General features: G+C 38.0%; 1 protein-coding gene across 2 annotated transcripts in view; it reads left to right on the top strand.

Annotated features, from left to right (window-relative positions):
• Positions 1–4,274: 4,274 nt before the first annotated feature.
• Positions 4,275–11,613, top strand: part of Smp_150980.1 (P53 inducible protein-related) — a gene marked incomplete at both ends in the record, with an annotated part of 39,541 nt that continues 32,202 nt past the window's right edge. Inside the window, 7 exons of one of the 2 annotated variants that reach the window (XM_018797495.1) lie at positions 4,275–4,329; positions 4,381–4,514; positions 4,653–4,744; positions 5,206–5,362; positions 5,398–5,552; positions 7,334–7,571; positions 8,885–9,128. In XM_018797495.1, coding sequence (XP_018652532.1) covers positions 4,275–4,329; positions 4,381–4,514; positions 4,653–4,744; positions 5,206–5,362; positions 5,398–5,552; positions 7,334–7,571; positions 8,885–9,128 — 1,075 coding nt within the window. Of the gene's footprint in view, positions 4,330–4,380; positions 4,515–4,652; positions 4,745–5,205; positions 5,363–5,397; positions 5,553–7,333; positions 7,572–8,884; positions 9,129–11,613 lie in introns of those variants that run through there. The other variant, XM_018797496.1, reaches the window with a different exon arrangement.

Here is an 11,613-nt window from a genome sequence, read left to right as displayed (position 1 = left end):
TCATGTTCAATTGTTTACAATACAAACTCTGCGCCAAATTTAAATGGCTCCAACTTAAGATGGAAAACAAATTATGTCAAAAATACAGAGTTCCTCGAACTGTGCAGCCTGTGTTATGCGGTTAAAGGGTTTTCTAGCAAAAATGGACGTGCTAACCTGCGAAGGGCACGGTAATAACTGAGTGTTTAGTACCTGTGTTGTGTGTGCTAGTGATATCGATAGGTTTGAGTAGTATGTATCAACAGCCAAAAGTAAAATGTCTGACGGAAAAAGGTTAGGGAGATCGAAGAAAAGAGAATGAAAACAGAGAATGATTTGCGTGGAGACGAAAGAACAATGAATTCTGAGACGATTGATTGACATTTTGCAAATGAAGTATTTGCTATATGATTCTCAAATTTTACTAAGGTGTTCTGTATTTTTGTATCCAAATACATTCGATTGTCCCCACTTGTGTTCTCGTTCAGTACACCTGACAATCAATAAGAGTACTCCCAACAAGATGGGACAAGAGATTCGTCCGCAAGGATTCCAGAAACCGCCTCCCAGCAGGAAGTCAAAGGTCCACAGACATTCACTAAACCATTCCGTAACCTTAATTCCTGTTAGACACGAAATTTTTTGTCAATGGCTCGGTGACATGCAAAAATGAAATTAATTACTGAAAGTTGTGGTGGATCCCAGTGAAAGAGCGTACTGAAGATATGACAATACTAAGAGTTGTTAATAATATACTAAACAACGTTTAACACTACAAACTGAAGAGTCTGTTTATGAGTAAAGCGAATCCGTAGTAAATAACACATACGACAAAATTGTTCATCAAATAACAAAATGATAACAATTGTTTTAAAATGAATGTTACTTGTGGGCTCCTTCTGAGATAACAACCACAAATGGTATTGTAGTGCCATCGGGCCCTAACCACACAATCCTCAAAGCTGGACATGAGACTACTGGATAAATAGATGTTCAACATTTAACGAGGAGAAAAACCCACAATGAAGAAGGTATGAAGGATTGGTTCAATTGATCTGATTTAATTATTCAGATGGCATGGCTCAGCCTTGCAGGAGTGGCCATTCTGTGAAACTCAACTCTTTTATTCATATTAAATATATTGTTCTATCTCCTGGCCAAATGTGTTTTCCTTCATACATTGGCTATGATTACGATAAGACGAGTCAGTGCAGTTAATGATGTGACTTCCACGTCAGATCTTATAGACTAGGTAATCACATCATGACAAATCTGCAATTTTTGGATTAGATCTATTACTATAGTAATATTTATAACGAAGTAGACCATAATTATACAAGTTCACTTACTTAGCAAAGGTTGTTCTGCATGTGGAACACTAGCGGCTTGGTGGAAAAGATTGATCTGATAATGTTATTCAATAATAATCCGGACCAACGATCAAACCTAATGTATAATGGCCTTATAGGATGTTTTAGAACCCTTATAATCTTCAATTACAGGCTGGTGCCAATAAAGTAGAACGGACGACGAAAACAGCGTCTAGTTCTAATCAGCGGCAGTGTGTTTTAGTGTAATCAAACGATTATACCCATTTTTAGAGGAACGATAGGCATTGAGTAGCAATGTGATCAGATATAAAAGTTCCACAAATAAATAAAAAGTGTGGTCTTTGTTTTGTCGTCATGAAAATTAAAGAATATGCGTTCTACCATAAGGCAATCCCTCAACCAGAGTCGGATAATAAAAGTCCGGAAGAAGAAGACTGAAGAACATAGAACGTGATCACAAAAGACCTGAGTAAAAGTCAAAATATAAGACAGGGAAAAACAGAGAAGAAATAAAAATACTGCCCAACGAAACACTTTGGGGGAATTTTGGCGTATTCTTTCTGTTACATACTCTATTCCTCATGCTCTCCTAATACATACGGTATCTTCTTGCTATATGTTAACCACAACATGCATGGTTCGTCCATGCAGGCTTGATGATTGTGAGTCTTATCCTTATTTTAGTCACACTATTCAGTCACCAGCTCAAATGAATTTTTCTAAGGTCCAATAAATAATACAGTCGTCTTTAATGATACGGTTGGTCAGGGTAGACAGCGATGTGGCTTCAGCGTGAGACAATACAAATTAGGCAGCCACAACATGATAAGTCCTAAATGGTAAAGTAAATCTACTACTGTAGGCATCAGTTTTAAGGTTAAACTTGATAATTTAAAACAAATTGGGCATTGCTTGAGAAGTGTATTTTTTTGTATTTTTCTTTACATCCCAATGAGTAGCGAAATTGTACTTCTGACATTTCGTGGCTTAACGTCAGTCACTTCTTCAGAGTAAATAAACAACCGAATGAAATAAAACACAAGTTTACATAGTACAAAGGAAACAATGCAGGATACTTTCAGCAAAACCAAAGTTATAAGTGGGTAAATCTATTATTTCAGTAGCATAGAGAGGGGTATTACACTTTTCACCACACTACTGTGGTACCAGTTATAGGACCAGTGCTCATGGCAAAAAAACCTGTTCTACAACTGCTTACTAACATTAAACTCGACAAGTTATCGAGCCCTGATGAGTTACATCAACGATCACTATCATCCCTCTTGGACTATATTCCAAAACTACTTACTTTAATGTTCAACCTCACTCTCTCCCAAGCTCAACTCCCTATGGATAGGAAAGATGATTTGACTGGGCCGTTATTTAAAAACAGAAAATGACAGATTGTGTCTAACAACCAACTCGTCAGCCCAACTACCATAGCTGCCAAGGTATTTGGGAATATAGTTCAGATCAACTCACCGAGTCAAGTAGAATCATACAATCAGTCAACCCCTGAGTAACGCATGTCTCAGAATAAACATTTATGTATACTAACCTAATGATCACGAGAGAGGATTGAACAGCTGCTCATGATAACAGTTTGTCAGTTGAAATGATACTCACAGAATTTGCGAAATATATGATAATGCGTCTCCTTTGGAGATTGCACAAATTCTATCTAGCCTTGGGATAACAGTCATCATGCAAGGATGCATATGAACTTTATTCTGTGGCCTGATACAGAAAGTGGGTGTAATTAAGACACTATCTGAGTGGAGATCGGTTAACAGTTACGTATTTCGGAGCACCATTTTAAGCTCCCTAGTTATTCTTCTCTACTCCAATAAATTACCAAGAATGCTTCGATTGTCGACACTGTTGTTTGCAGATGTTGTCAAGATCAGGAGAACAATAAGTAGTGAGGTTACTCATTGTAATTTCAAAGCTGATCTAGACGAATTAGTTTGACAGTCCCAACGTTAGGGTTTGGAGATTAATGCACATTAAACACAGAAACGGTTGGCAGTACATCTCTTTCAATCACTTGGGAACGAAAACACTTAGGAGTAATGATAAGTTATGAGATGAAAACAGCTGCTCATTACAATGAAGAAGCTGCCGAAGGTCTTCAAATATTATGGTGACTTCGCCGGACATTCAAATGCTCTGAGGAAGAAATGTTTTGGGTTTTATGTATCACTCATTCGAAACCTCAGTCAGAGCATTGCATCCAAGCAGTTAGTTCATGACTCACTAAAGATGATTGAATAACGTTTGAAAGCTAAGTTGGTGACAAGTTTAAAATGCTCGAACATTTTCCTTTATCTGAGAACTCGGGTCGACGTTATACGGAAATTTCTTGACCTACATAGCGATTCGAGTGTTACAACCTTTTGCCCCCTCCAGAACTAATCATCCTCTAGGTGACCGCAAGGAGACTCAAGGACGAGGTTAAACAAACTCGGTGATTCTATCTTTTAATTTAGAAGTCGATGACTGGGACACTTCAACAACCTAATCAGCAAACAATTTCAAGAAGAAGCCTAGTAATCACTGGAAAATAAACTGCAAGGATCAACACAAGCCGAACGACGTACTATATTTATTGCTGAGGAATGAATATCATCCTACCATATATGCAGTGTATGAGTTGCTAAATCTTGAGAAAGAATGGGAAGGATTAGTTTGTGACGGTCGATAAACAGCTTTCAGAAGTTAAATAGAACGACGGTCAAGGGTCGTATCTTGTCAAACACCACACTTCACAGGTCCTCATGTTTATCTAACCAGTTCGTTGTTGCTTTCTTCAGATCGAGAAAAATGATCTGTACCACTTCATGATCGAAAAATGCTTTCCTGAAATCCGAAGGAACATATTGTTCGATAATCCTATCTATCGAAGTTTGAGGTTTGAGGCTTTTGAAGGTCGGTAGGTTGCGGATTTATAGTTATTGCGTTACAATGGAAGTCCTCCAACACCTTCGAGGACCTACACCTACTACAGTGAGAGAAGTGAGTGCCTTGTCCCAGCTAAGCCTTGATGAAGATGTTCCATCAATTCAGGGAGCTAACTTCCCAATCTTGTTGCAGGTAATTATTCTGTGCATTAGATTCATTTCTGATCAGTCCAACACTGATACGAATTTTAGTGATATAACCGCATTTAAATCTGCTTTTGCACGTTCAGCTGAAGATGCACGGGTTTACTCACATCTAAATACTCTGCTCGAACAAGGGCAAGAGTACGCGATTATGCTGTACACATGGAGGTCGATATCTAGAGCTCTTCCATTTGTAGGTTCATAGTTCAGATGTTATTCTCAGTAGATTCGATCAAGTGACCAGCCAAATAGAATAAAAATATATGAAAAAACAAAGGAAATATTAGAACCACATTGTCTAAAGCTGAAACAGTTCATGTTCTTTCAAGTAGGTTGCTGAAAAGCAATTCATCAAATTTACTAGGATGCAGCTATACGGAGGTTTGTGGAAGAAGTAAAACGACTGGCTCATAAGGATCAGAAAAACTTTTTCGTAAACCAGGCCTATCTCGTCACACTCGGGAAAATGATAAAAATGTTTGCTCTTCTAGACGAAATGAAGAACATGAAGGCAAGCATGAAAAATGATTACTCTAACTACAAAAGGTGTGTTCATGTTAATTTCTTACCGATAATCAGAGCCGCCCAGTTCCTACAGGTTAACGATCCCGATTCTCACGATGTGAGTATATTCTTGGCAAAGCAGAAAATCATTCGCGATACGCTAAAAGAAAGCTTGATTGCAATTGATGGTTATGAGGACCTTTTGATAGAAATCATTCACAACAGCGCTCAAATGTATGAAAATAAGGTCTATATCCTTCCTGAAGAGAAGCACACTCATGTTATAGTAAATTTGGGTTTAGTTCCCGTTCACGTATTCAGGTTATAGCTTTTTCCCTATATCTTCTCGATTCGGGTCGTATAGTTGATGGTAAACAAGTAGGCGTCTGTCTGAATAAGATTGCTAAGCGTCTTAACATCGGTAAATTGGATCGGATTCTGAAGGTATGTCAGATTTGTTCCTTAATGTAATTTTTTAGGAATGTGAAGTCGTCAATCTGTTCGGTGATATGAGTGTGGAACCATTTTCATATATTCGTCAAACAGCGTCGTATGATCCATCTAAATGGCCAGAGTGCAACAGTGCTAAAGTTTCTGGTCAGGGAGTGATCTTAACACATATGGCGAGATTTCAGTAGGTATTACGTTATATTTCTGTTTTTGTTTGGTTTGGCTCTAATCATCTGTTCATCCCACTACAGCCTGACCAGGCATATATTTCCCATACATAAACCACCCTCTTTCCGCTAAGCACTGGGTACTTTGAAAGGAAACTAGGTTTCTTCAAGTTCATCCTCCTCTCTACTATTTCTTTGGACTCATCGACCGCCTTCATTTTCTTTAGTCGCAAGGTCGACAAACAATATGCAGTTTGTAACCATTCAAACACTTTACGAAAGGGAATGCCCAAGCTACTAAAGTCGGTGTTCAAAGATTGAATAGTGTAACTATCTTCACCATCCCTAAACACATTTAGCTAGAACTCAGAATTCACTGTATATTGTTATTGTGTGAGTACCACTACTCAGCACAGTATTCAACATCCAACCTTTCGTATCTGAGTTAAATTTGTGACCGTAGTTGAGATTAAAATGAATCATTCTGGCTTTCGTTGTATTACGACTACATTCAGCTAGAAAGCCTATATGAGAGCCTACAAAGCTACTGGGATACATAAACCTCTCATCGACTGCACAGGTTCACTAGCTTTTTAGATTTCTTCCTTCGAGGACCTGTAATACCACTAGGATGTTAGAATTTTGATTGTTGGGGGATCATATAAACCATTGATCTGGCAGAAATTAGTGTGCCTAGATTAGTGAGCTATAGCTCCATCCTTACCCAGGATTCTCAAGACATTTCAGTCATTTTTAGATAGATAATAGCATTAGATGGAGTGGAGATAACAACCTTATAAACAGGTGCTTTCAGGTTGCTCAGTGTTTCTTATTGATTGTAAGAAAATAGAAGAAACCATAAGAAGTTTAAAACACGGGTAGTATCCCTGTTGTTGACGTATGATCATATTGAAAATCTTGCAAAACCCTGAAGTATCAAATTGTTAGCGGGAGTGACCATATCCTATTTTTTATCCATGTTTATGCTTTTACCAAAATAGTCTGATGAAGTATATAGATGGTATCATATTAACAATTTAATCAAGTTTTGTCGAAATTAATTGTAGTGTAAATTTGAAATTAATGGTGATAGATATGTTCAACACTGTTTAGTAAAATGGAGAATTCTGAACGTAAAATACGAAAGTGAATTTGTTGCATATTCAAAGATAAAAAAATATGTATGGGTAGTCCTTAAGAGTTTCTTCAGTCATGGGATGAGTTACATTCATGTTGCAGGTTTGTATCGTTAGTTAATTTTCAACTTAATTCGTACCAAACATAAGTGTGTTGGTCACTGTCATTCCCTTATCATTTAAGGGGAAATATACCATAACCATCTAACTGATGTGACCAGTTGTAATTTAGTGTTTAAAAGGTTTGGCTTTAAAGTAAAAGGTCTTTGGTCCGAAACTAGCTCCATTTCAGTTTGGACAGCTGGGTAAGTTCATTAGCCTTCATACATAAAAGGCTGGTGCAAAACCAAATCCATAAAGTTTACTTGATAAACCAGTTATCATTTTCGGTAGTGATGTACTCGTGTATGTGACGATCAGTGAGTATATTTTTAAATTGCGATTTTACCTTTGTCGTTCACTATGCTTTTGAACACTCAAATTTATTGTACGCCACAAGCCGACCCATAATATCGATACTATTTCCACTTTATTGCACAGAATGATGCCCGTAGGAATTTCAGTAATGTTAAAAGCCATATAAAACATCTCATATCATGATCTCTTTATCAATCTATTTATTTGGCTTGAATTTTTTTTGATAATGAAAATTCTGATTTCAGAGAGGAATATACTTCATTGACATCCGATTTGGCTTGGCATACAAATACAACATCAATTCGTCTGAATGAACGTTCTGCCAAAGAAAACCAAGAACTTTATGATCTTGCACTTCGAGGTCTTCAGTATTTATCTGGTTGGTCTGTTCAAGTGTTAGATACATTTTCATGGAAGCTTGCTCACTGTGCCAGCGGTTTCACGAATCATGAATGCCCAAAAGATGCTGAAAATTATGAAAAAGTATGCTTTGATTATATTTTCGTGAATACGAGGTTCTGTTGAAAAGTGATACTATTTTGAGCTCTTTTAATACCTAACTGAATTGAATAAAACTATTGAGTCTGGTACCCTAATAATTCCTACCAAGTTAACGAATTGTTTGCGGAGTAACAAAAAAGGTGCTGAGTAAAGCTAATTCATTCAGTGCTCCTAAGATTCGCCACTGAAGTTTTACACTACTTTCAGTATTATTCATCTATAGTCATAAACTTTCATCGCCTATGATTTGGTTCGCCGTTTGTTTCTACCTGTTTGTACTTCTACTTTCAAAAATGCTACTCTTTGTCAATGGTCATTCTATAAAATGAAATTTTAATTGTAAAATACAAAGAATAGGCGTTAAACGTTGTTCATAGGTGTCACATTGATTATGATTTATTTTGATGCTGTTTGCCGGTGACCGGGATCGGGGTCCAGGACACTCCTTTTACCTTCTTAGAAGTAAGGACGGGATTATCTCCCAGTTACTTTTGTTTTCCGAATCGGGACTTATACCTGAGAAACATCAGCTACCAAGGCACCTTGTTCGAAAAGCTACTGATGTCTGAACAACGGGCCTATAATCGATTGTTCTAATGTAGCTTGTATTTGGTATATAATCGACTAGTGTACATTTCTCAGTCACAGGCTTTTAACAGTAACATCTCTTCGTTTCTTGATGTAATCTAATTTTGTTATTAACAACACGGTGTGATCATTAAACTAAGCTATATGGTGTTTTGATGCAAATAGCCAATGAGTGTTTGTTAGTACTCCCAGGCAAGTATCTTACCAATAGTGTGGCTTTAATATACTCAAGTATTGGCCTCATCGCGACCCTATCCTTCCCAGCGGTTGTAGATACTTCTACCTGTTAGGTAGCAGTTGGGGAAATCGTACTTCAGTTCATTTAATTGTTAAAAGATAACATTTTAATGAGCTTTTCACGGTTATATATGCGAAATATGCATCCGACAGTCCATCTACTCCTGTGGAGCAAGACACAGGCTGTAGCCAGTATTCAGTCTAGCAAGTACGCGGGAAAAAATTCCAACCTGGTTTCATAAGGGCATGAGTTAGGCGGTTAGAAGTTCAGTCTTTGAAGATTTGGTTGACTAATCACTCAACTAACTTACATGCTAATCTTTGAGTTGTTTAAGAAATCCGTCCAAATATACCTAGGTTTCTTCACCTGCAACTCAAAACAATAGAAGAAAACAATAGAATATATATCATCTTTCTGCATTCGTTCCCATCATCCAGAGTATGTTCATTTCTTTTTTCACTTCCTTCAGGCCACTCGTTATAATTACAATTCAGAAGAAAGATTTGCTATGATTGAAATAATCAGTATGATTAAATCTGTTCAAACACAACTTTTACGTTTGGAAGCTTGTTATTCAGAAGCGATTGGTCGTTCTGTTTATCGAGAACTACAGGCAATTGTTGTTGGCCAATTAAGCGCCCCATTGCTTAAAGCACAAAAGAAGAAAGAACGAATCATGCTGGCACGTTTGATACTTGCGATTCAAGCAACATGTGCTGATCAAGTATGCATAGCATTATATCGTAACTGTTTTATCGGTGAAGATTGATATTCAAATAATAAGATGTAAACAAATTTTTAAGGGTGTTTGAAGTTATAGTTAGAAAGTATTATTACGTTGATATAGAAAAGCTATTCCCATTTTTTTCTTCCATTTAATTCTAGTTACGTGTTATTTCTGTTCAACACGGAAAAACGCTTTTGAGTGGCATTTAAATGCATAACATTTAAAATTAAGTCGCTATATGTTAGGGGTGACTAAAGTTTAAAGTATCAGTTGTTTGAGTCATGTTTTTGTAGATTTTGTGTTGAACATAAGTAGTATTAGATGGCTTGAATTCGACCGAACAAAAACCATGGATAGGGTGTCTTGAACTCATACTGTAAACTTTAAAGAGATAAAATATTGCCTAGGAACTTTTATTTGAATCTTGTCATAGGTATCTTATTAAAGGTAACTTTCATCATCTCGTTTTGATTGATTCCTTTCTCTGAGACCAACTAAATCCAAATTGCAGATAGCATAATCCCGTGTATTAAGATTCTTAAAAAAAACACAATCCTTTGCATCTCTTGAGTGACTGCAATATTTTTCGGGATAGATATACTCCCTGCTTATATGTGAGATGTTGCTTCATGACTGGTCTACAATAATTTATAGTATGATTATAGAAAAGGAAATAGTTGAAGGCCTTGATTGCTTCGCTTGTTTTGAAAGTCTCATCATTTATTTATTTATTTATGTGAACACAAATATTGGTAAAAGGGGACACCAGATATATATGCGCCACACAAAAAATTGTCATTTCATTTAATTGTGTGAGGGCTATGATACTGCCTGGGTGTCTAGACCGAAGCAGGTGGTTTCCTTAGGGGGCCACACACCGAGCCTTTGACCTAAAGATCTGATCCACAAGGCAGTGGAGCATCGTGAAGAGATGCAGTCCCATGATAGCCGGTGACCAACTACCGATTCATGCGCCATTTGTTCCTTCAGGATACTGGAGCCCATGTGCACCATTGGTTTGGAATCAGGGTTTTTCAACTCCCCTAGGTGGACTTTCTGTGTTCACCAACCCGGTTAAAGTACCGGACATTCGCTTTTCGTCCTCTCAATTTCGTAAACAACACCTGTAGCATGAGGAGGCAGTGAGTGGGACTTCTCTGGCAGAGGCTATGTATGCGTGGTCGTGTGAAAGCATTCCGAGAGAGGGCGGGCCCTCCCAACTCTCGGCCGTACCATGGCATTTGGGGGGCCTCACACTTGTTACGTTTTCAGATAGCTGTTAACTTTTGCCAACTCGTACAAGCTGTTGGGCAGACTAGATGTTTATTTTCCTATTAAGATGTGAGTATACTATCCATCAGCTTGGTCTGTACGAAACATGATCTTTAGAGGTAAAAGACATGTGTGGGTTTCAAGTATTTGATCTTGTGTCCTCGAACCAATGCTTATATATGGCGGAATCACCAAATCAGGTATGCTAAGATCAAATCAAGTAGAAGCCTGGAATCGCTATCAGTAATTAGCCAGCTACTGCTTTTCCAAGATTCTCCTTAGCTTCTCAGTAGCCCATCATTTCGACGAAAACTCCCTGCTGATAGTATTTTCCGGAAGGACAATGTAAGCTTCATAATCATCCGATTCAGAGAATATAATCAGTCAGTCAGTCAGCTACAACGTAGGACCAGGCACATATATGCATCGATCTAAGTTGCCATACCTCGTTAGCATAACAAGATGAACACCGGATTCATAGTAGTTAATTTAGTGGTGGTAGTATATAAAAGAAAGGTTGTATATAAGGATATAGTATAGGAAGGAATAACGTTATGAAGCAATTTTAATCTCACGGTTTAAGGGAAGATAAAGAGTGTATACACCTAAGCCATTGTGATCGATTCTGAGCCATGTCACCCACAGTCTCCAACCATTGTTTACGATAGTCACGCGGACCCCAACCAAGTAGTTTTCATCTGCCAACATGGCTCAGACTAGAAGTTAATGACTTCATGCTCTGATGCCACGTTTTGGTTTGGCCGCCCCTAACTCTCTTCCAACCATCCCCTACACTAGTCAGCATAGCGCGTCGTGGTAATCGGTGTTCAGGCATACGTAACACGTGGCCTAACCATCTCAGTCGATAAAGATCTACAACATCATCAACTGATTTACCATCATTCCCTAATATCTTGTGTCTAACCTCACTATTACTTACCCGGTTATCCCAGCAGATGCGAGCAATATTTCTAAAACATCTGTGGTCAAATACTAGTAACTTACGAGTATCTTCTACTCTTAATGGCCATGTTTCACAGCCGTAAAGTAGAACAGAACGAACTGATGCGCAGTATACTCGTCCCTTTGAGGGAAAAATGGGGGGTTGGAAGTCGGTCACAGGAAACCCTGGACCCGGGTTTCGTGCTACTTGGCACTCGTCAGCAAGGTGTACCTGTAATCTTGAGGGAACTGATGCT

The sequence above is a fragment of the Schistosoma mansoni genome, chromosome 4 (assembly GCF_000237925.1).
Source record: "Schistosoma mansoni strain Puerto Rico chromosome 4, complete genome".
NCBI classification, from domain to species: domain Eukaryota; kingdom Metazoa; phylum Platyhelminthes; class Trematoda; order Strigeidida; family Schistosomatidae; genus Schistosoma; species Schistosoma mansoni.
This window is presented reverse-complemented; position numbering and strand designations above follow the sequence as displayed.